General features: G+C 44.2%; 1 protein-coding gene across 6 annotated transcripts in view; it reads right to left on the bottom strand.

The window, feature by feature from the left end:
- Positions 1–9,865: 9,865 nt before the first annotated feature.
- PATJ (PATJ crumbs cell polarity complex component) overlaps positions 9,866–25,397 on the bottom strand; it is a 422,746-nt gene continuing 407,214 nt past the window's right edge. For 3 of the 6 annotated variants that reach the window (XM_034966355.3, XM_034966351.3, XM_034966345.3), the window contains 3 exons: positions 24,569–24,675; positions 19,462–19,585; positions 9,866–12,459 (listed from right to left, as the gene is read on the bottom strand). In XM_034966355.3, the coding sequence (XP_034822246.3) occupies positions 12,313–12,459; positions 19,462–19,585; positions 24,569–24,675 (378 nt within the window). In that variant the 3' untranslated portion in view covers positions 9,866–12,312. The other 3 variants (XM_057298703.2, XM_034966361.3, XM_063600805.1) reach the window with 2 other exon arrangements.

Raw genomic sequence — 25,397 nt, forward strand, 5'->3', positions numbered from 1 at the left:
TGCTAGTGTTTTCCTTTTTTTTTTTTTTTTTTTGAGACAGAGCCTTGCTCTGTCACCCAGGCTGGAGTGCAGTGGCCCGATCTCGGCTCACTGCAAGCTCCGCCTCCTGGGTTCACGCCATTCCCCTGCCTCAGCCACCCGAGTAGCTGGGACTACAGGCGCCCGCCACCACGCCCAGCTAATTTTTTGTATTTTTTAGTAGAGACGGGGTTTCACCATGTTAGCCAGGATGATTTCGATCTCCTGATCTCATGATCTGCTAGCCTCGGCCTCCCAAAGTGCTGGGATTACAGGCGTGAGCCACTGTGCCCGGCCTCTGCTAGCGTTTTCTAAGTGTATCCTATAATAGCAATCTTACTTAGAGTACTCAAAATGATAAATTCTAGCAACAAGTCTCCTTCAGAGTGCAGACATTGGAAAGGAGCAGGATATGGGCGGGGTGGGGGCGGGGGGGCACACGAGGACTGAAATCCATGGCCAAACCCTGAAACCCTCACATCTGTATCTTGTTGCTCAATGTCCAGGCCAGGCAAATGGATCTAACTGGCCAATGGAAAAGCTGGGATTAGAAGGCAATGGAACCTGGTCATAGTCAGAGACAAAGCACCAACAGGTATGAGGATCACGTCCACCTTCCCGTACTGTCGGTTAATAACCTGGCTGGGGTTGAAACTGACCTTCTGAGGCTCTGGCCACACTGGAGGTCAGGAATGCTTGTACTACAGCCAGGCCTTTTCTGCCTTCCCTCCCCTCCTGTCTGGTTCCTACTGAGGACTCAGCTAAATGAACATGTTTTTCTCCATTGGTCTGGATGGTTCCAGAGACAATCAGCTGCAGTGCTACAGTGGAAAGTTGGAAGGAAGAGAGTGAGTGTGGGAGGATGTGGCCCAAGCCTGGACTGACTTCATTTCTAGCCTATGAAGATGATTAAACAGCGACTTAGGGTCTAAAGACCAGTCAGTACCTTCCAGGTAGCTCTTTAGGTCTGGAATTCTCAGCTCTGCATTCCCTCTCTCAAGGTCTCATCTCTTCCGGAAGAGTTGGTTGGTTATCTGATGGGATAGAAAATCTGAATATTGGGCCGGGTGCTGGTGGCTCACGCCTGTAATCCCAGCACTTTGGGAGGCTGAGGCACCTGAGGTCGGGAGTTCGAGACCAGCCTGACCAACATGGAGAAACCCTATCTCTACTAAAAATACAAAATTAGCCGGGCATGGTGGTGCATGCCTGTAATCCCAGCTACTCGGGAGGCTGAGGCAGGAGAATTGCTTGAACCCAGGAGGTGGAGGTTGCAGTGAGCAGAAGTCGTGCCATTGCACTTCAGCGTAGGCAACAAGAGCGAAAGACTCCGTCTCAAAAAAAAAAAAAAAAAAAAAGCAAAAAGGTCTTGTAGGGAAAAGAGAGATCAGACTGTTAGTGTGTCTATGTAGAAAGGGAAGATATAAGAAATTTCATTTTGACCTTACCCTGAACAATTGCTTTGCCCTGAGATGCTGTTAATCTGTAACTTTGCCCCAACCTTAAGCTCACAAAAACCTGTGTTGTATGGAATCAAGGTTTAAGGGATCTAGGGCTGTGCAGAATGTGCCTTGTTAACAAAATGTTTACAAGCAGTATGCTTGGTAAAAGTCATTGCCATTCTCTAGTCTCGATAAACCAGGGGCACAATGCACTGCGGAAAGCCGCAGGGACCTCTGCCCTGGAAGGTTGGGTATTGTCCAAGGTCTCTCCCCATGTGATAGTCTGAAATATGGCCTCGTGGGATGAGAAAGATCTGACCATCCCCCAGCCCGACACTCGTAAAGAGTCTGTGCTGAGGTGGATTTTAGTAAAAGAGGAAAGCCTCTTATAGTTGAGATAGAGGAAGGCCACTGTCTCCTGCCTGTCCCTGGGAACTGAATGTCTCGGTATAAAACCCGATGGTACATTTGTTCAGTTCTGAGATAGGAGAAAAACCACCCTATGGCGGGAAGCGAGACATGTTGGCAGCAATGCTGCTTTGTTATTCTTTACTCCACTGAGATGTTTGGGCGGAGGGAAACATCAATCTAGCCTACTTGCACATCCAGGCATAGTGCCTCCCCTTGAACTTAATTATGACACAGATTCTTTTGCTCACATGTTTTGTTGCTGACCTTCTCCCTATTATCACCCTGCTCTCCCACCTCATTCTTCTTGCTGAGATAGTGAAAATAATAATCAATAAAAACTGAGGCAACTCAGAGACCGGTGCCGGTGCAGGTCCTTGGTATGCTGAGTGCCAGTCCCCTGGGCTCACTTTTCTTTCTCTATACTTTGACTCTGTGTCTTACTTCTTTTCTCAGTCTCTCGTCCCACCCAACTAGAAATACCCACAGGTGTGGAGGGACTGGCCACCCCTTCAAGTCTGAATGTTGTTTGCCTGGAAGTGAAATTTCCTGTAACTCCTTGAGGAGCTTTAAAAAAAAAAAATACGAGTTCTTAGATTTCTCCCTTCCTCCCCCTCCTCTGGGGTGTAGCTTGGGCATTGAGCCTTTAAAATATCCCCAGGTGATTTGAATGAATAGCCCAGGTTAAGAACCACTGCCCTAAAAAGACAGAGCAGCAGGTTTGTGCTTTTTTTTTTTTTTTTTTTTTTTTTGAGACCGAGTCTCACTCTGTCATCCAGGCTGGAGTGCAGTGGTGCAATCTCAGCTCACTGGAACCTCTGCTTCCTGGTTTCAAGATTCTCCTGCCTCAGCCTCCCAAATAGCTGGGATTTACAGGCGCCCCCACGCCCGGCTAATTTTTGTATTTTTAGTACAGATGAGGTTTCACCATGTTGGCCTGGCGGGTCTGAAACTCCTGACCTCAAGTGATCCACCCGCCTCGGCCCCAAAGTGCTGAGATTACAGGCATGAGCCACCGCACCCTGCCAGGTTTGTGCTTTTTGGACAGGTGGGGCTGTGTGTTGTACCTGTCTGCTAACAAATGTTCATACACCTGGGCATGGTGGCTCATACCTATAATCCTGGCACTTTGGGAGGTTGAGTGGGAGGATCGCTTGAGGCCAGGAGTTTTAGACCAGCCTGAGCAACATAGTAAGACCTCGTCTCTACAAAAAATTTTAAAAAGCCCACTGTGGTGGTGTGTACCTGTAGTCCTAGCTACTCAGGAGGCTGAGGCAGGAGTGTTATTTGAGCCAAGGAGGTCGAGGGTGCAATGAATCCTAGTCTTACCACTGCACACTAGCCTGGGTGGCAGAGTGAGACCCTGTTTTAATAAAAATAGAAAAAAAAAAAGTTCAGTCTGGGTGTGCTGGCTCACGCCTGTAATCCCAGCACTTTGGGAGGCTGATGTAGGAAGATCACTGGAGCCCAGGAGTTCAAGACCAGCCTGAGCAACATGGCGAAATCCTGTCTCTACTAAAAGTACAAAAAATTTGGTGGGTGTGGTGGCATGCACTTGTAGTTCCAGCTACTGGGGAGGCTGAGGTGGGAGGATCACCTAAGCCTGGGAAGTCAAGGCTGTGGTGAGCCATGATCGCGCCACTGCACTCCAGCCCAAGCAATAGAGTGAGATCCTGTCTCAAGAAAAAAAAAAAGTTCCTACAGGTGCAGACTCAGTCTGAGACTGGTTCTAACAGGTAAAATACCTCCAGTGGCAAGGCAGCAAGGAAGGAGCCTTGTGTTTCTTTCTGCCTTTAGCCACTGGAGGCAGAAAAGAACTCAGCAATTGTGAATGACCACAGACTGGAAAAAAGGGGGAGTGTTCTCCAGGCTTTCAAAGTTTAGTGTTTAGAATCACCAGAAGAGCTTGTTAAAACTCAGATTTTTTGGCCCTACCCCAGAGATTCTGATGCAGTTGGTCTAGGCTAGGGCATACATTTGCACCTCTCCTAGGTGATGCTGATGATGGCGGTCTGCAGTCACATCTTGAGCAGCAGTGCTGTCTATGCCAATGGATAGTGTGCGCAAAGGCCTAAGAGTGTGAGAGTCCGGCTTATCCTGGGATAAGTGCTTAGTGAGACCAGAGTTAGTACGACTGCTGGAGGTTAAGGTGGAAGCTAAATTATGAAGAGCCTAACATCCATGCTGAGTTTAGACTTGACCCTGAGTCCACTGAGAAGCCACCTAATTAGGTATACAAATACTTAGGGTCCTTGGGTGGTGGGGTGGCAGAGGCAAGATCTCAAGCCATCTGCTCCTGAGGGTTCTGGGATGGTAGAAGTGATGATGGTGACTGCACCACAGTTGTGGACACCAGAGGGGGCGGGAGGCTGGAAAGGGGTTGTGAACAAGGATAGTGGACACTTCTGCACTTTCCCTAAGGCAAGGCCGTCCCTAGAGGGGTCTGTTCAAGGTCTCATGATGTCTGATGCTTGATCTGTGAATTTGGAGGGTGTTTTTGGATGAGATCAATGTTCCTTTTTTTGTTTGCTTTGTTTGTTGTCGAGATAGGGTCTTGATCTTTCTCCCAGGCTGGGGTACAGTGGCGCCATCTCAGATCACTGCAGCCTCTGCCTCCTGGGCTCAAGTGATCCTCCCACCCTCAGCCTCTGGAGTAGCTGGGACTTCGGGCACGTGCCACCATGCCCAGCTGTGAAACATTCTTCACAGAAAATTATCTTCTAGGTCTTGAGCCTGCTGGCCCACAGTGTAGATTTTGGACTTGCCCACATCCGTAACTGCAAAAGCTAATTCCTTATGATAAATCTTTCTGAATACATACAAATTCTCTCGGTTCAGTTTCTCTGGAGAACACTGACTAATACAATGTTGGACAGGAAGTTTCTGCTCTCAGTCTTTAAGAACAGGTGAATCCTATTTCTCATGGCATGGGGGCCACTGGAGTATGTTTCTTTTCTTTTTGGGGGGAGTGGGGGAGGAACAGGGTCTCACTCTGTTGCCCAGGCTGGAGTGCAGTGTGTGATCATCGCTTACTGCAGCCTCGACTTCCAGGCTCAAGCGATCCTCTCACCTCAGCCTCCAAAGTAGGTGGGGCTGCAGGTGAGTGCCACTGTGCCAGGCTGATTTTTTAAGTAATTTATTATTTTTCAGATGGGGGCCTTACTGTGTCACCCAGGCTGTAATGCACGATCAAGGCTCACTGCAGCCTCAATATCCCTGGGCTGAGGTGATTCTACCACCTTAGCCTCCGGAGTAGCTGGGACTACAGGTGTGCCACCAGGCCCAGCTCATTTTTGTGTTTTTTGTAGAGACAGGGTCTTGCCATGTTGCCCAAGCTGGTCTCAAACTCCTGTGCTCAAGCAATCCGTCCACCTCAGTCTCCCAAAGTGTTGGGATTACAGGTGTGAGCTACTGAGCCCAGCCTAATTTACTTTTTGTGGAGACCAGGTCTCACTATGTTGCCCTAGCTGATCTCGAACTCCTGGGTTCAAGTGATCCTCCACTTTAGCCTCCCTGGACTGTTTTCAGACAGCTATCCTGAAGTTCCCCGAAGAGTAACACATGGCTCTGGGGTTGAGAGGAGTTGAATGACGGAGTCCCTTTAAGACATTACCGTTTCTTCTGTTCTCCTGGGAGAGTAATGCTGGGGGCATGCCCAGTAAAGCCATTAGGCAGGAGGAGCCATTGAAACACCTCATCTGTCATCAACTATGTCTATCTAGAGAAGAAGAAGGTTTAAACCATGAGGGGGGAGGGTATCCAGAGTGCCTGGCCTTGGAAATTCTTCCCAGGATGTGGGGATGTAGGGTGAGTGGATAGACTAGGTCTTCTTTGTCTACATCCAAAAGATGTGTCCTTTTTTCATTTGTTTGTTTTCTTCTACTCTTTATTTTAATCTTTTTTAAATCTTGTGCTTGTATTGTGGAACCAAATCTTGTGCTTGTGTTGAGGGAAAACTGAAATAAACTTACAAATTCAGGCTGTGCACACAGATGTTTATAGTGGCTTTATTCCTAATTGCCAAAACTTGGAAGCAACCAAAATGTTCTTTAGTAGGTAAATGGATAAACTGTGGTACATCCACACAACGGAGTATAACTCAGTGCTAAAAAGAAATGAGCTATCAAGTCATGAAAAGACATGGAAGACGGGCTGGGTGTGGTGACTCACGCCTGTAATCCCAGCATTTTGGGAGGCCGAGGCAGGTGGATCACCTGAGGCCAGGAGTTCATCACCAGCCTGGCCAACATGGCAAAACTCCGTCTCTACTAGAAATACAAAAATTAGTTGGGTGTGGTTGCGCACGCCTGTAATCCCAGCTACTCAGGAGGCTGAGGTAGGAGAATCGCTTGAACCTGAGAGGCGGAGGTTGCAGTGAGCCAAGATTGTGCCACTGCACTCTAGCCTCTGAGACAGAGAGAGACTCCATCTCAAAACAAACAAACAAACAAACAAAAAACATTGGTTTCCATGGTTGGGAAGGGGGTTGGAGAAGAATAGGGAGCACACAAAGGACTTTTAGGGCAGTGGAAATACTCCATATACCTTTATGGTAGGCACATGTCATATATTTGTCCAAACCCATAGGATGTACACCACCAAGATTCAACCCTCAGGTACTCTAGAGTTTGGGTGAGAATGATGTGTCAATATAGGTTCATTCACTGTAGCAAATGTACCATTCTGGTGGAGGATGTTGATAATGGGAGAGGCTGTGTGAGTGAGGGCACAGGTATGTGGGAAAGCTCTGCATCTTCCTCGCAATTTTGCTGTTAACTTAAAACTGCCTTTTAAAATTTTTTCGGAGACAGGGTCTTACTTTGTGACCCAGGCTGAAGTGCAGTGGTGCAAACACAGCTCACCACAGCCTCAACCTACCAGGCTCAAGCAATCCTCCCACCTCAGCCTCCCGAGTAGCTGAGACTGTAGGCACACGCCATCATGTCTGGCTAATTTTTGTATTTTTTTGTAGAGATGGGGTTTCGCCATGTTAGCCAAGCTGGTCTCAAACTACTGGGCTCAAGTGATCCTCCCACCTCGGCCTCCCAAAGTGTTGAGATTACAGGTGTGAGCCACCGTGCCTGGCCAAAACTGCCCTTAAAAATAGTCTTAACATAGCGAGAGCCCCATCTCTACAAAAAGTTAAAAAAAAAAAATTAGCCAGACGTGGTGTTGCACACCTGTAGTCCCAGCCAGTTGGAGAACTGAGGTGGGAGGGTCACTGGAGACGGGGAGTTTGAGGCCACAGTGAGCCGTGATTGCATCACTGCACTCCAGCCTGGGTGACAGAGTGAGACCCTGACTCAAAAGAAAAAAAAGCTCTCGAGAATATTTCGAACTAATTTAGTAGCCATGTGTGAGTACTCTACCGTAGTTTGCTAAGTTGGTGAATTCCCACTAAGGTTAATGGAAAACTCTTAGGGCTGCAAGCTAGTAGGGGACTGGGATAGTCACTTCCTTTCTCTGGCACGCGTCTCCCACTTATAAAATGGGAGGAGTGGTGTAGCAGGCAGGACCGACTCCCAGTTCTGAGGTTGCCTCCATTTCAAAAAAACTGATTCTAGAAGGAGGATCAGATCCATGTTTGTTCCTGTATAATTTTGCCAAGCACAGGTCCTGATACCCAACAGCAATCTCTCAGGGACCCAAGACCAAAGCAACTTTCTTGCTTCCTCCTTCACATGACTGGAAATGGATATGCTGCTCAGGCGAGGCAGGGGTGAGAGTCTTTTATACACCGTCAAACACACACACACACACGACTCTTCCAAATGTCAGTTTATCTTGGGATTGTGTAGAGAGTGAAATGTTTCTTTTTTTATCTTTACTTAAGTATAGAGCATCTGAAGATTGAAAGTCAAGCTGTCAAAAACTTAACATTTGCACTAGGCTGGCATACAACTGAGACTATAACCTAAATTTAAATTTTTGTGTTAAAGGAACTCACTGTTCTGGTTGACTTTAATAGAAAAAATATAAATAAAACATAAAATTAAGAAGAAAATTGGCTGCAAAAAATTTTAGTTGTGCCAGACAAGGTGGCGTGCACTTGCAGTCTCAATTACACAGGATGTTGAAGTGCAAGGATTGCTTGAGCCCAGGAGTTCAAGGCCAGCCTGGGCAACACAGCAAGATCCTTGTCTAAAAAAAAAGAACAAGAAAAGAAAAAAGAAAAGGAAAGAAGGAAGGAAGGAAAGAAAGAATTAAGACTTACGTATGGTTCAGGAAACAACTGTTTCATGTGCTTACTTTGAAACTTGAAAACCAATGCTGTAAGGAAAGGAAATGTTGCTGAATCTCCCATGATAGGAAGGCTGTAGGCCAGGCACAGTGACTCACGCCTGTAATCCCAGCACTTTTGGAGCCTGAGGTGGGCAGATCACAAGGTCAGGAGTTCCAGACCAGCCTGGCCAATATGGTGAAACCCTGTCTCTACTAAAAATACAAAAATTAGCTGGGCATGGTGGCATGTGACTGTAGTCCCGGTTACTTAGGAGGCTAGACAGGAGAATTGCTTGAACCCGGGAGGCAGAGTTTGCAGTAAGCCAAGATCACGCCACTGCACTTCAGCCTGGGCGACAGAGCAAGACTCCATCTCAAAAAAAGAAAAAAAAATGGCTGTCGTTCTGATCCTGATAATGAGTATTCCTGAAGAGGGGATATCTTCCCTGGGTCACCTGGGCAGGTGTGGCTGTGAACAGGGGTTGGGGAAGGATGCCAACCACTGAGTCAAATGGGCTCTCAATTCTAGAAGTTAGGAGAAACCAGGGACCTTATTGGTAGGGTGCTCCCTTAAGTGTAAAATGCTTACAGGAGATTGAATAATCATATTGTGAGACATTTATTCCCAGTAGCATCAAGGATACAGGACTTTTGCTTCTGCATGAAGGATAAGGTGCTCTGGGAATTGCCCTCCCACTGTAGTAAACAACTAGAAAAATGGACATAATATATGAAACATTTTTAGACATCAGATAACAGGCAGCATAGGATTTTGATCCCTGCAAGAAGGAAAACAAGGTAAATTCTACAACTGTCCCAGTTTTATCCCTGGAGGCAGTATCCATGCCACACTCAGGAAGGGGAAACTCACACAGAGTCCACGAGTAGAGGAGAAAGAGATTCACGTTCAGGGAGGCCAGCCAAGTTGGCTAGAACATGTAGTGTCTGGAAAGGAGGGAGCTGTAGGTTGACAGAGCCATGGAGATCGCCTCTTTGTCAAATACTCACCTGCACATGCATGAAAGGGCCAGGAAAGAAACATTAGAGGTTGGCTGGGCATGGCGGCATGGATCCTGAGCCACTGCGCCCATCCTAATTTTTGTATTTTTAGTAGAGACAGGGTTTTGCCATGTTGGCCAGGCTGGTCTTGAACTCCTGACCAAGGTGATCCATCTGCCTCGGCCTCCTAACGTGTTGGGATTACAGGCATGAGCCACCATGGATTCCAGATTTTAACAGGACACCAAAAAACCTTGTGAAAAGTTGGACTTTTTTTTTTTTTTCTATTAGGGAAGAAAATGCTGAAGAAAAAGCACAATTAGATCCAGAAAGTACACTTTTTCATATATAATAAAACTCCATTTGCTCTGTAGGCAACTACATTTATTTAGAATCTTTGGAAATATCTTATACATACAAACATTCAGCAGTTTTATTCTTCCTGGCTTACTTCCCTCTCATGCTAATTCCAATTAGTGATATCATTACTATACTGAAATGGCCCAAATGATGAGGCCAAATATAAGAGCACTACTTCTTTCACAAATTTCCATCTTCATAGCCTCTCAGCTTGTCAGTAAGTTCTGAGGCAAAAATATCTTTTTGGAAAGGCAATTATGTATTAGTCATGTGAGCGGAGACAGAACCGATTATGACAAGTACTAGTTCTATCAATTTAGTGCAGTAAGAAGTATAAAGCATCATAATTCCTTCATCAATATACTTTTACTAGCACGACCTAAAAGGATAATGTATAAAGAAACACCACAACAATGTATTATCTCAAAATGTGTATTTAATGGCCATTCCATCAAAATAAAGCAGAATCCCATTTCAAAACTATTATATGTATATATATTTTTAAGGTGCATTTTCAAGTTTTATTTGGGTTTCATTTCTTCTTGGCTTGCCTGAGGTGTTCTTGCAGGTACAATTAACACAAAATGTTCTGAGGGTAGTAGCTTTTCATGCACTGAAGAATGAGATCCTAACAACATTGCACATCTTGGATACATTAGAAATTTTAAAAGCCACGTGTAATTTCAGAAAACTTAATACCATCATGAAAGACATTTTCAACACAAAATTTAGGCACTCTATACTTTGGAATAGCCATAAAATATTCCAACAAGAGTTAATGCACTTTGTGATTACATCTACTCAAAGATAATTCTCAATTAAAATCTATACTTATTAAATAACATTTTAAATTAGAGCCCATTAAATTTTGATAATTACTGTGAAATATTTGCAGCATTGTGTTGTAGTTAAATAGTGCTGAACTACTTCTATTACTGACTCTAGTACTCATCCTTCATGGTTTTTTTCTTTTTCGAGACAGAGTCTTGCTCTGTCACCCAGGCTGGAGTGGAGTGGCACGAACTTGGCTCACTGCAACCTCCACCTCCCAGGTTCAAGCAATTTTCCTGCTTCAACCTCCTGAGTAGCTGGGATTACAGGCGCCTGCCACTGCACCCAGCTAATTTTTGTATTTTTAGTAGAGACAGGGTTTCACCATATTGGCCAGGCTGGTCTCGAACTCCTGACCTCGTGATTCGCCTGCCCTGGCCTCCCAAAGTGCTGGGATTACAGGCGTGAGCCACTGCACCCGGCCGTGGTACTTTTAAAAACAGAGGACTCTATAGCATCCACCAGTAAGCATCTCTCCCTTTTTCTTGCTAATATATGAATAAGATTGCCAATAATCAACTTAAAGGTATTCTTGTATTTTCTGCTGTAGTTGATTTCTTAGCATGCAGAACTTCAGCAAATGGGAGTCTCCTTGGAGATCAGGAAACATCAGCCATGCATTTTCATCACAGATTCCTAGGCTCAATTCACTTGCTCACTTTGCAGCTAAGTATGTTGCTCCCTTAGGTTCTTGCAGTCCATGCTGCTGGCCTGACTGCTATGGAGGTAAAGGGAAAGATAATCAAATATGTCACCCACTTTGCACAAGGCTAAGGCCACCTAGACCTTGTCTGACTTGAGACAAAACTTGCTGATCTCTGCAGTGTGGTTCTGGGGCTTCTACCTCCTTTTCCTAAGACCGAGGGGTGGGAATGATGCCTGCCGACTGAAATGCCATTAATTCCAGGTGATCTTCCTGGACTTGAATGTAATTTAGCACTGTTAGAATTCAGAACATGTATGCTAGTTGTTCCTGTTGAGAATAAGGTTCATTTGCTCAGTGGTATGCATTTATATGGCACAGAAAACAATTAGTCTTTCAGAATTTTTAGAAGATTACAGTCTGTAAATTGACTCATCAAAATCACCAATGACTAGCATATAAAGATCTATCCAGAGAAATGAATTTGAGACTTATTTGACCATAAGTCATACAGAAGACAGCACAGTAATTTCCCATAGGAGAATCTGGTATTTCATCTTGGGGATCACTGGTAAATTAATTACACTGCTAATGTTTTCTTGCTTACTTGAAGAGACAATTAGCATAAGTAAATCATGAGTGAGATGACAAGTTGCTTAACATTTGTTTCTGTCCATTGGATGAGATCTGAGGTTGCTGTTAAGCCTCGGTGTGAGTAGGGGATAGGGAGAGAAGAGTATAAGGAAAGAGAAGTTAACTCCAGTTTTGGTAAATATAATCAGAACCAGTTGGTTAAAATCAGAATACTGGGCTGGGCGCAGTGGCTCACGCCTGGAATCCCAGCACTTTGGGAGGCCAAGGCAGGCAGATCACCTGAGGTCAGAAGTTCAAGACCAGCCTGGCCCACATGGGGAAACTCCATCTCTACTAAAAAAACAAAAATAAACCCAGTGTGGTGATGCATGCCTGTAATCCCAGCTACTCGGGAGGCTGAGGCAGGAGAATCGCTCCAACCTGGGAGGCCGAGGTTGCAGTGAGCCAAGATTGCGCCATTGCACTCCAGCCTGGGTGACAGAGTGAGACTCCGTCTCAAAAAAAAAAAAAAAAAAAAAAAAAGCAGAACACTGAAATTAAATGCAAAACAGGTAGACTCATTTAAGTTTTAGAAATCAACCTCACCAACAGGTGACAGGAACTGGGAAACATTAGGAGATGATTGTTGATTTGGGAAATTCACATGAAACCTCAGCCATTTCTCCTGAGCAGAGAGGACAAGAAATAAGAATGAAGGTGCATTTTAGTTGAGGGTGCTTTTCATACCCACTCAGAACTTCATCTGCCTGTGGATATTCTAAACAACAACATCTATCTTGTGATCAGGCCCGAGGCTTATGACAGCACAGTTAAGGTTACAGTCCCTCTCTGGTGTTTTAGAATGGCGACTGCTTGCTCATGAGTAACACCTTCCAGGGTCTCGCCATTAACAGCTAAAATCTGATCCCCTCGTTTTAATTGGCCGTCATCTGCAGCTGCTCCCTACAAACAAGAAACATTTCAGTTTAATCCAGGGTAAAACACAGTTTATATTAAATTAATATTAAAACCTCTAACATCTGTCTGGTGTGCATATTAAAAGAGTAACTTTAAAAACTACCAGTTAAGTTTTTTCTAGGTAATGTTTTAAATTAGGAAAAATGTAAGATATGCTGTTTGAATAATAATGGTTGAATAGTAACTATAATTATGGATAATCTAAATAACATACTAGTAGAAATGTACTGATACACTGCTTTTAATACAAGTAGAACCTTATTTCACTATTTAGTATTAAATGGAATTGGATGTCATATCATGTCCTATTCATGAAAATGTAATATACAGAAAAAGGCAGATAGAACTGAATCTGGTGTTAGTCTTACTGCAAATACCACCATTATACAGAGTTCCCATTGCATTATTAAGCTATCAGCACTGTGATCTGTCAAAAATAAGTGTAGTCTTTAAATGGGTGAATTGTATGGTAAGTGAATTATATCTCAATAAAGCTGTTATCTACATATAAATATATACAAGTGTAGCATCTCTAAAATTTTGTAATATATTCAAAACCTTCCACTTTATCTTTGATCATCTAAATAGGTTTCTAAATGACTACTTTTATTATATACTCAGTCATGCATAGTTCCTCAAAACGGCACAAAGCCAGTGAAACTTCAGGGTTTTTTCACTCTAAAGCTGCATATCTAAAAATGCCACGATATTACTAGAAACATTTTGGACTGGTAAGGGAAGAAAAGACCTTAAAAAATGATTTACAGGAGGTTTCACCATCTGTAGGGGTAACTGTTTCAGTCCCTTGAAAAGTCAGTGCCAGAAGAATCCTCTAAATGAGGTCAAACTTCAGTGGGCAACCAAAGCCCACAGGCACTTGGCCCTTGACCGACTCAATCAGAAGCCGAGCTAGGAGGCACCAACGCTCCTGAGATCTGTGTCCATGTGCAGCTTGGAGGTCCTGAGGTGCTGGGGAATCAGACAGGTTTTCTAAACCGTGAGAATGGTGGAATTTCTAAATGAATGTGCAATAAAGAATATTCAAAACCTGCTGGGTGCAGTGGCTCATGCCTGTAATCCCAGCACTTTGGGAATCTCAGGCGAGAGGATTGCTTGAGCTCAGGAGTTTGAGACCAGCCTGGGCAACATGGTGAAACTGTCTCTACAAAAAATTAGCCAGGCGTGGTGGCTTATGCCTGTGGTCCCAGCTCCTCGGGAGGCTGAGGCAGGAGGATCACTTGAACCTGCAGAGGTTGGAGTGAGCTGAGATAGTGCCACTGCACTCCAGACTGGGTGACAGAGTGAGCTCTGTCTCAGGAAAAAAAAAAAAAAAGTATTCGAAATCAGGTCTATACTGTGGGCAAAATATCAAAATTAAATATTAATAACTTGCAACTGGCCGGACATGGTGGCTCATGCCTGTAATCCCAGCACTTTGGGTGGTCAAGGCAGGAGGATCACCTGAAATCAGGAGTTCAAGATCAGACTGGCCAACATGGTGAAATCCTGTCTCTACTAAAAATACAAAAATTAGCTGGATGTGATGGTGCATGCCTGTAATCCCAGCTACTTGGGAGGCTGAGGCTGGAGAATCACTTGAACCTGGGAGGCGGAGGTTGCAGTGAGCTGAGATCATCCCATTGCACTCAGCCTGGGCAAAAAGAGCGAGCAAACTCTGTCTCAAAAATAAACCCCAAAACTTGCAACTTCACTCAAATCTTTTAAGAAAGTAATGTGTCAACTGTATTAAAGACAAAATTAAACAAGTAATTTTACTGGATAAAATCAGAATTACTAGGCAAAGTTGATTTTATTAAATTTTACATGCTAAGATTTAAGGGCTTCAGTAAATCTCAGATATCTGTGTAAATTAATTTTTTAAAAACTATGTTAAGCTATTTATCTTTTTTAGTAATGCAAGGAAAGAATTTTTTAATTTTTTTGAGAAGGAGTTTCACTCTTGTCGCCCAGGCTGGAGTGCAATGGTGCGATCTCGGTTCACTGCAAACTCCACCTCCCAGGTTCAAGCGATTCTCCTGCCTCAGCCTCCCAAGTAGTTGGGATTACAGGCGTCTGCCACCAGGCCCGGCTAATTTTTGTATTTTTAGTAGAAACAGAGTTTCACTATGTTGGCCAGGCTGGTCTCGAACTCTTTTTTTTTTTTTTTTTTGAGACAGAGTCTCGCTCTGTCGCCCAGGCTGGAATGCAGTGGTGCAATCTCGGCTCACTGCAAGCTCTGCCTCGCCGGTTCACACCATTCTCCTGCCTCAGCCTCCCGAGTAGCTGGGACTACAGGCGCCCGCCACCATGCCTGGCTAATTTTTTGTATTTTTAGTAGAGACGGAGTTTTTCACCGTGTTAGCCAGGATGGTCTCAATCTCCTGACCTCATGATCCGCCCACCTTGGCCTCCCAAAGTGCTGGGATTACAGGTGTGAGCCACCGTGACCGGCCTGGTCTCGAACTCTTGACCTCAGGTGATCCACCTGCCTCAGCCTCCCAAAGTGCTGGGATTACAGGCATGAGTCCGTGCCCAGCCAGGATGATTTTTTAACTTTCTAGGATTTGGACTTTTTCCAGTGTTGCAGTGCTTGGTTGATGAGCACTTACTGATATGTATCTACTCTCCTACTTTACCAATGCTGCATTTGTAGACTACAGGGAAAAAGGTAAAAAAGAAATAAATGCATGGCTTGAAAACCTCTACCTACTTTGTAATTGTGGCTCTTTACTCACTTGCTATTTGTCCCAAGTTGGTCACTTAGTCTTCTCAGATGCCGTAAAATGGGCATCTACTATCTACCTTGTGGCCTGTTCTAAGGATTAAATGTATGACATATGGCATTTACTCAACGTGGTGGTAATATAATAAAATAAAACACTAGTGACAACCAAGTTCATGGTTCAGATTTCATAGGCTCTGAAAAACTGCTCCTGAAATTTTTAGAGTTGCTGAAGTGTTTAGGTCAATCTCTTATTGGCTTAGGGTAACATTCAGCTGCTGAAGGGACTAAGACCTAAGGCTGGCTTGGATTTTTTTTTTTTTTTTTTTTTTTTTTTGGAGACAGAGTCTCACTCTGTTGCCCAGGCTGGACTGCAATGGCATGATCTTGGCTAACTGCAACCTCCGCCTTCCAGGTTCAAGCCTTTCTCCTGCCTCAGCCTCCTGAGTAGCTGGGATTGCAGGCACCTGCCACCATGCCCGGCTAATTTTTGTATATTTTGTAGAGATGGGGTTTTGCCATGTTGGCCAGGCTGGTCTTTAACTCCTGACCTCAGGTGATCCACCTGCCTTGGCCTCCCACAGTGCTGGGATTACAGGCATGAGCCATCATCCCCCTCCTGGCTTGGATTTTTAAGTTTTCAACCGGATACCTGAAAGAAAACGGAAGGACTTGACAGCCTATTAGTCATATTGACTAAGTCTCTCAACTTCTATACGCCCAAAGTGCCAGTCATCATTCGCAGGCACTTTGGGTGTGTAGGAGTTATGAGGGGCTGAATTAAATAATTTCTGGAGGGGTTGAATTAAATAATTTCTTAGTTGAACAAGATAACTTTTTTTTTTTGAGATGGAGTCTTGCTCTGTCATCCAGGCTGGAGTGCAATGGTGTAATCTCCGCTCACTGCAACCTCCACCTCTCAGGTTCAAGCGATTCTCCCACCTCAGCCTCCCGAGTAGCTTGGATTACAGGCACCTGCCACTATGCCCAGCTAATTTTTGTGTTTTTAGTAGAGACTGGGTTTCACCATGTTGGCCAGGATGGTCTTGAACTCCTGACCTCACGTGATCTGCCTGCCTCTGTCTCCCAAAGTGCTGGGATTACAGGCGTGAGCCACTGTGCCCGGCCTAATGAAGTCTTTCTAAAATGAATTCTGATACTGAGTTACACATTTCCCCCACAGGAATTTTGAAAGGTATAGTTTTTCATGTGATCTTTTTGGTATCCTAAGTTTCTTTTAATTTTTTTTTTTTTTTGACAGGGACTTATTCTGTTGCCCAGGCTGGAGTGCAGTGGTGTGATCACAGCTCACTGCAGATTTCACCTCCTGGGCTCAAGCCATCCTCCCACCTCAGCCTCCCAAGTAGCTGGGACCACAGATGTGTGCCACCATGACCAGCTAATTTTTAAATGTTTGGTAGAGACAGGGTCTCTCAATGTTGCCCAGGCTGGTCTCAAACTCCTGGGCTCAAGCCATCCTCCTACCTCAGCTTCCCAAGGTGCTGGGATTACAGGTGTGAACCACTGTGCCCAGTCACAAAGATTTTTTTAAAACTCACCAAAGTAAATCTTATAATAAATCCTTTGGGACTATTTAAATAATAATAATAACTATTATTTACATTGGAGGTTTTTTTTTTTTGTTTTGTTTTTTTTTTTTTTTTTTTTTTTTTTTTTTTTGAGACTGAGTCTCACTCTGTTGCCCAGGCTGGAGTACAGTGGTGTGATCTCAGCTCACTGCAACCCCCGCCTCCCAGGTTCAAGTGATTCTCGTGCCTCAGCCTCCCGAGTAGCTGGGATTACAGGTGCCTGTCATTACGAATGGCTAATTTTTGTATTTTTAGTAGAGATAGGGTTTCACCATGTTGGCCAGGCTGGTCCTAAACTCCTGACCTCAAGTGATCTGCCTGCCTCGGCCTCCCAAAGTGCTGGGATTACAGGCATGAGCCACCGCACCCGGCCTGGAATATTCTTTTAGTAAGACTGACTGCGCTAAGTGGGCCACTGGATAAGGCTTAGAAATTTGTCTTTTTTTTTTTTTTTTTTTTTTTTTTTTAATTCAGAGCTTTTCATTTTTAGGTGTGCCATTCTGTAAGTAACGAAATACATGAAGGATATTCAATATCTATTCCTTATAATGTTTCTACTTCCATGGGTGCTTCCTAAAGGAGCTCTTTCAATGGGACCTTTGAGAGGGCATTCTGTGTGAACCACAGTCCATTCTTTATTCCCACTACTCTTGTCCCACTGTGTGGATGCTGGTGGGTTCTTTTAAAAATTCACCAGCAATGCACAGCCATTTTACTCTTAGCTGTATGTTCTGGTGCCCCGTCAGGGTGTCTGGCTCCCAGCTGTATGTTCTGGTGCCATCAAAAGGTGTCTGGGTCCCAGCCCACCAGTCTATTGAAAGTGCAAACAGCTGGAGCAGTCTGCTAAAGCTCTGGGTCCAGGTCAAAAGGCCTTAGAAGCTGACCCATGTTCTGTGTGTATCCAGTTATCGTGAAGTGAACGGGTGACTGCAAACATTCTGGAGGAGCTTTGTGGAGGCAACAGCAGGCCAGCAGAACGTGTTAAAACATGGGGGCTAACTCTGCAGCCTTCCCACTGTCCTTATCTACATAGCTGGCTATTTCAAAAGCAAAGTATAATAATGCCCTCCAAAGAATAATTATCCCAACAACTTAGGGTGTTAAATGTGTCATAGGAGAAGGATGGTCAGTTTATGGTTTATCTACCTTGGGGATAAGCATTCTGCTACCCAGAATGTTTCTGTGCTGCCTTTCCGCTCCTCTTTTGCCTATCACCAGTTTAACAGGTTGTTTGGGAATAACATGCCTTATTAGGCATTCTAGCAAGATGCAGGAAGGGGGTAAATGTGCAGCTGCTCAGTGTGGTCCAAAAGTAAATGCCAAATGACTAAAGGGTTTTATGGCAGGTCACTGGGCCCAATTTACAGGTGATCTAAGATCTGCACAGGTAAAAGCAAGCTTGTATTTAATGTATAGTTTAGCTTTCTGGAAAGAGACAGATTCCTTCTTATTTCTCCTTTCAAAGACCTTTCTCTCTCTCTCTCTCTTTTTTTTTTTTTTTTTTTTTGAGATGGATTGCCCAGGCTGGAGTGTAGTGGCGTCATCTGGGATCATGGCAACCTCTGCCTCCCAGATTTAAGGGATTTTCATGTCTCAGCCTCCCAAGTAGCTGGGATCACAGGCATGTGCCACCATGCCCAGCTAATTTTTGTGTTTTTTAGTAAAGATGGGTTTTGCCATGTTGACCAGGCTGGTCTTGAACTCAGGTGATCCACCCACCTCAGGCTCCCAAAGTGTTGGGATTACAGACGTGAGCCACTATGCCCAGCCTCGAAGACCTTTATTTCTTTAGGAAAACAAAGCAGTTCAACAAGATCTGTTCATAAACAAATGACTATGATAAAACCAAAGAAGAAAAAAAAACTGTAATATCAATTTGAAATACTTCTCAGAGATCTTCAAAATTTATAAAAAATTAAATTCCAATTAAAAAAATCACAGTGAAGTTAAAAATAATTACTCAGGCTGGGCACAGTGGCATACACCTATAATCCCAGCACTTTAGATGGCCGAGGCAGGTGGATCGCCTGAGCTCAGTAGTTTGAGACCAGCCTGGGCAACATGGCGAAACCCCGTCTCTACCAAAAATACAAAAATTAGCCAGGCATGGTGGCATGCGCCTGTAGTCCTAGCTACTGAGGCAGGAGAATTGCTTGAACCCGGGGAGGCAGAGGTTGCAGTGAGCTGAGATCAAGCCATTGCACTCTAGCCTGGGTGACAAGAGCGAAACTCCATCTCAAAAAATAAAATAAAGAATGCACTGATTCGAGGCTTGCACACCACAAACCTTTCTGCCTCAGCCCCCTGGTGCCTGTTATTTTCAAGAAGAAAGCCAAATGTTTTTTTGTTCTAGCTCAGAACAATACTTCCAAGGACACCTTCTAAAGAGTGGCACTGCTCCTTATGCTGTGTTGCTGAAAGAAGACACTCTAAAAATCTGTGAGCATCTGCTTCTGTCATAGAATCCAAAGAAGACTGCACTTCTTCTGACTCCGCCATTGTAAAAGAACTCTTCTCTCACTATTCCTGTGTGAGAATTTCCTATAAGATTCAAATGAAATGAGCATACATGCACACATCCAGGTTTAACCCAAAGTAAAGCAAAGCAAAGCACTTAAAAAAAATCTCACCTAGGTTTAATTTTTTTAAAAAAGTACATTAAAAAAGAAGATATACCTTTGCAAATATAGTCTTGACATAAATTGGCAGGTCTCCATGGGGACTTCCATAACCCCCTACAATACTAAACCCCAATCCTTCAGAGCCTTTCTCCAAAGTAATAATCTTAGGTGGAGGTGTTCTGAAAACACAATGCATGCTGTTTAATTCGAGAATAGATATTGAGAGGGAATTTCATTTAATTGGAAGAATACAGATTTGAGAGAGACTTTCATACTGCAAAACTATGAAGTTTGGTTTATCAGATCAAACTCTCAGAAAGCAATCTAGAAAGTTATTTTCTAACTTCTCATGTCATGCTAATTAATCACCAATATTCTTGATGTTTTAGAGGTTTCTCTCATAAAACTCACTGATTTCTAATTAAAGATAAAGTCATGATGCTGAAATTGTCAAAGCACTCTTCTATATGCTTAGTTTTTAACTCTTTTTTTTTTTTTCTTTTTTTGAGACGGAGCTGGGACTACGGGTGTGTGCCATACCTGGCTAATTTTTGTATTTTTAGTAGAGATGGGGTTTCACCATGTTGGCCAGGCTGGTCTCGAACTCCTGACCTCAAGTGATCTGCCTGCCTCTACCTCCCAAAGTGCTGGGATTACAGGCATGAGCCACTGCACCCGGCCAGTTTTTAACTTTTAAACTTACTGCTGACAGCTGAAGGAAGCTGTCGTCACATCCTTGAAGCATGTGCATGGAGACAGAGGTAGCGTGTCTCCTAGTGTGGTGGGAGACTGCCAGTCTTCACATAAACTCTTGTCCATAACAGATAACATCAGCTCGCAGCTCAGGAAACTGCTGCTCCTTTTATTTTACCTTTTTTTTTTCTTTCTTTCTTTTTTTTTTTTGAGACAGAGTCTTGTTCTGTCACCCAGGCTGGAGTGCAGTGGCACAATCTTGGCTCACTACAACTTCCACCTCCCAGATTCAAGCGATTCTCCTGCCTTAGCCTCCTAGTAGCTGGGATTACACATGTGTACTACCATGCCCAGCTAAGTTTTGTATTTTTAGTAGAGATGAGGTTTCGCCATGTTGACCAGGCTGGTCTCGAACTCCTGACCTCAGGTGATCCACCTGACGCTTCCCAAAGTGCTGGGATTCCAGGCGTGAGCTGCCGCACTCAGACTGCTGCTCCTTTTCTGCCGGAATGCCCTGGCCACTTCCACCTAAGGCAGGAACTCATTCTCCAAACTCACTTCCAATGTGAGGCTATCCTGCCTCTCTTGGGAGGATGGGTCCCACAACCTTTTCTGTGCTTCCCCTGCATTGAGTCCAAATTTCCATTTTGGCACGGACTGTATCATATTGTAATTACTTAGCCATCCATTTCCTCTACCAGACTATGACCTCTTTGTCTTAGTCATCTGAGACTTCCCAGCACCATGTGTGGTGCTTGTCAGAAACTCAGGATCATGACTGTGTAGATGAGAACTGAAATCCAGGAGAGAAGAGAGAAACCAAGGTGAAACAAAATGGAGAAAGAAAATCTGTTTCAAATGTAAAATTTAGCTTTTCAAAGCTTCGTCCAGTGTGGAAGTCTTCTCTCTCAGAAACAACATGGCTAAAAATTAAATTACCTATGTGGGCTCCCAGTAATTTAATCTTAATCTAAGTTTAGGTGATGCCAATTTCTTATTCCCAAATGCTATTGCTCAAAAGGCAGAAACCCAGACCCTGTCTTATTTATGATAGGTAGTTCATATTTGTGTACTGGCAGCATCCTTTGTTTTGTGGCAACATGCATGTCTGAGAGGCAAAGTCATCTCATATAAATTCAGCCATTCATGTACTTAGAGAAATTTGCAAAATGGGGACACAAGCAATCTTTGAATATGTTGTTCTATTTAACTAGAATATTCTTCCCTCTCTCCCTCCTCAATTTTGCTGGGTTTATTTATTTATTTTTTTGAGACGGAGTCTCGCTCTGTCACCCAGGCTGGAGTGCAGTGGCGCTATCTCGGCTCACTGCAAGCTCTGCCTCCCGGGTTTATGCCATTCTCCTGCCTCAGCTTCCCGAGTAGCTGGGACTACAGGCGCCTGCCACCACTCCTGGCTAATTTTTTTTGTATTTTTAGTAGAGACGGGGTTTTTCACCATGTTAGCCAGGATGGTCTCGATCTCCTGACCTCATGATCTGCCCGCCTCAGCCTCCCAAAGTGCTGGGATTACAGGCGTGAGCCACCGCGCCTGGCCAATTTTGCTGGGTTTATTAAAGGGTTTTCAGCTGGTTCACATTGTTACCAGTTGTTTGTTGAGGTACTTACTGTTTGTTTACAGCAGACATCCATAGTTATTGCTGAAGATCTATGCTATATAAATTGTTAACTGATTTCTTTTTGTTGTTGTTGTTGTTTTGTTTTTTGAGACAGAGTTCCACTCTTGTTGCCCAGGCTGGAGTGCAATGGCGTGATCTTGGCTCACCGCAACCTCCGCCTCCCGGGTTCAAGTGATTCTCCTGCCTCAGCCTCCCAAGTAGCTGGGATTACAGGCATGTGCCACCACATCTGGCTAATTTTGTATTTTTAGTAGAGATGGGGTTTCTCCATGGTCAGGCTGGTCTTGAACTCCTGACCTCAGGCGATCTGCCCACCTCGGCCTCCCAAAGTGCTGAGATTACAGGCATAAGCCACCACGCCCGGCCTTGTTAACTGTTTTTAACTGTTTTGTTTGTCTTTACATTTTTTTTATAAACACAGGGTCTGACCATGTTGCCCAGGCCTTGGCCTCTCAAAGTGCTGGGATTACAGGAGTGAGCCACCACACTTAACTATTTTGAATGCCACCTGTTTATTCCAATTCTTTTTTTTTTTTTTTTTTTTTTTCTTGAGATAGGGTCTTGTTCTGTCTCCTAGGCTGGAGTACAGTGGCACAACTGCAGCCCGTTGCAGCCTCAAACTCCTGGGTTCAAGTGATCCTCCTGCCTCAGCCTCCTTAGTAGCTGGGATTACAAGCATGCACCACTATGCTGGATCCACTTCTCTTAAAACTGGCTCCAGTTCTCTTAAGCTTAAGCATCAGCTTCTCCAACTACACTCCTTAACTGAGTTATGCCCCATATCCATGGTTTCACAGGACCCTCTCTCAATGAATTTAGCTCTCCTACAGTTATCTTTTATAACTATGGATTTATGGGTCTGTTTTTCCACTTCTCTGGCAGCTCTCTGGGGACTGGGGCAATATCTTTACTTACATTTCTAAGTTTGAGTCCTCAGGACCTAGCCTAAGTGTCTGGCCTTAGAATGGTGCTCAATAAATATCTGTTGAGATACTGATGAATTGCCCCCTATAGGTGAATGATTATGACTCATGAATAAGGCTCTACTTTTCCCCACTTTGTGGCCTTACAAGCACTCTCAGTAACAGCTCACCAGCTGGATACAAATTCGATTCATGTTTCTTCTTTCAAACACAGCCCCCATTTCCAAAGATACTGGAATGAGAAGCTAGATGCCCAAAGCCATTGCTTTAGAGCTACCTCCTGCGGCCATCAAATCATTAAAGACCCTTATAATTGTGCCTATATACACTCAGGGACATGTTTTCGGGGGAAGAGGGAGGAGTGTGGCTCTACTCCTCAACTGGCAACATCAGATGGAATTTGCCTCCATTGATCTCACAATATCATAACATTTTCAACCAATTAGTTTAAATTTACTTTCATATAGAAGGCTAGTAAAAAAAAAAAAAAAATCCCAGTGTTAGCAGTGGTGGGATTATGAGTGATTTTTAAATTCCTTTAAGCTTGTGGTTCCCAGCCTGCCAGAGGCCATGGAATTATAGCAAAGGAATTAAGATTACAAGGGGATCTCTGTATTTCCATAGCCACATCAAAGGATGCTAAAGGTACGCTGTACTTCCTATAAAGGTCCTGATTTTTTTTTTTTTTTTTAAGGAAAAGGCCACCGTAATTTGAAAAATGTTATATTTCTATGTGTTGTCATATGTTCATGGCATGCATGTATTAACTTTTATAATGAGAAAAAGGTAGAATGAGCTTAATTTAATATTCTTTCCTCAAGAAAAATAAACTCAAAGATGTCATTTAGGTGAGGAACTACCAGGAAAAAATTGGGACGGGCTATGACCATGAGATCCTTCAAATGAACCATCCAGATCTGTCAACAAACATTTATTGAGCACCTACTAGTGACCAGGCACTGCTGGTACCTGAGAGGAATAGCTTTAGGCAGCATTTCTCAAAGTGTAGATCCTTTGCCCATCTGTAGCAGAATCACTCTGGGAAACTTGTTAACATCAGGTTTCTGGAATCCACCACAGACCACCTAGTCAGAATTTTGGGATGTGGCCTGGGGAATTCGCATCTTTAAACATGCTCCCTAGATTACTCCTCTTTTTTTTTTTTTTTTTTGAGATGGAGTTTCCTTCTTGTTGCCCAGGCTGGAGTGCAGTAGTGCAATCTTGGCTCACTGCAACTTCCACCTCCCGGGTTCAAGCAATTCTCCTGCCTCAGCCTCCCAAGTAGCTGGGATTACAGGTGCCCGCTACTACACCTGGCTAATTTTTTGTATTTTTAATAGAGACAGGGTTTCATCATGTTGGCCAGGCTGGTCTCGAACTCCTGACCTCAGGCGATCCACCCGTCTCGGCCTCCCAAAACGCAGGGATTACAGGCATGAGCCACTGAGCCTGGCCCTTAGATTACTCTTATGCATATTCTAGTTTGAGAAACCCTGCTTTAATGAACGACTTTAACTGCGATGACTGGTTTTAATGAAACATGTCAGCAAGTATAACAACAAGATTTCATCTCAGAACAAGATTTTAGCCTAGAAGTTCAGGAAACATGGTTCCTTGCACAATAAAGCAGCGTGCACCTGGGCTATACATCCGTGGTTTCTTAGGGAAGCAGGCATAGGCACTGTGTCAAAGTGACCAGGTGCAGTGTGTGTGCAGGCCCTGCAACAATGGTCTTTCAAGAACTCATGTGGTGGAATTAAGCCTTGTGAGAAATAAGGATTCCCTAGAATTTAGAAAAAGTCACGGGCGCTTTGGCCTCCTCTCCTTTAGAGTGCACTTGAGTGTCTGGAAAAGTTCTTCCGAGCTTTGCCCACATGTATAATAGGCCCTCTGCATCTGAAATACTCACTCTGTGTCTTCTGGATGGTGTTCAGCAGTGGGCGAACCAAGGTGGTAGCCTGTAGACATGTTTTCAAGCTGAGCTGCTATGGCGCTTATATTGGTATCTGCTACAACCTGGGGAAAAAGTGAAAAAAAGGTATTTCATTATAAAGAAGGGGAGAATTAGAGAAACCATGCTGTATCCAAGGGTCAGTTCTCAATCCCAATCTTACTCAATTTATCTAGACCATTTGACACAAGGACTATTCTCTCAAACTTTTTTTTTTTTTTTTTTTTTAAAGACAGGGTCTCACTCTGTTGCTCAGGTTGGAATGCAGTGACATGATTTTGGCTCTCTGTAGCCTTGACCTCCCAGGCTCAAGCAGTCCTCCCACCTCAGCCTCCCACGTAGCTGGGACCACAGGCATACACCACCAGGCCCTGCTAATTTTTTTTTGAGACAGTTTCACTCTTGTCACCCAGGCTGGAGTGCAATGGCACGATCTCAGCTCACTGCAAACTCTGCCTCCCGGGTTCAAATGATTCTCCTGCCTGAGCCTCCTGAGTAACTGGGATTACAGGCACCCACCACCATGCCTGGCTAATTTTTTTTTTTTTTTTTTTGAGTCGGAGTCTCGCTCTGTCACCAGGCTGGAGTGCAGTGGCACGATCTCGGCTCACTACAACCTCTGCCTCCTGGGTTCAAGAGATTCTCCTGCCTCAGCCTCCCGAGTAGCTGGGACTACAGGCGAGTGCCAGTACGCCCAGCTAATTTTTATATTTTTAGTAGAGATGGGGTTTCACTGTGTTGGCCAGGATGGTCTCCATCTCTTGACCTCGTGATCCACCTGCCTTGG

The sequence above is a fragment of the Pan paniscus genome, chromosome 1, assembly GCF_029289425.2.
Source record: "Pan paniscus chromosome 1, NHGRI_mPanPan1-v2.0_pri, whole genome shotgun sequence".
Lineage (NCBI taxonomy): Eukaryota > Metazoa > Chordata > Mammalia > Primates > Hominidae > Pan > Pan paniscus.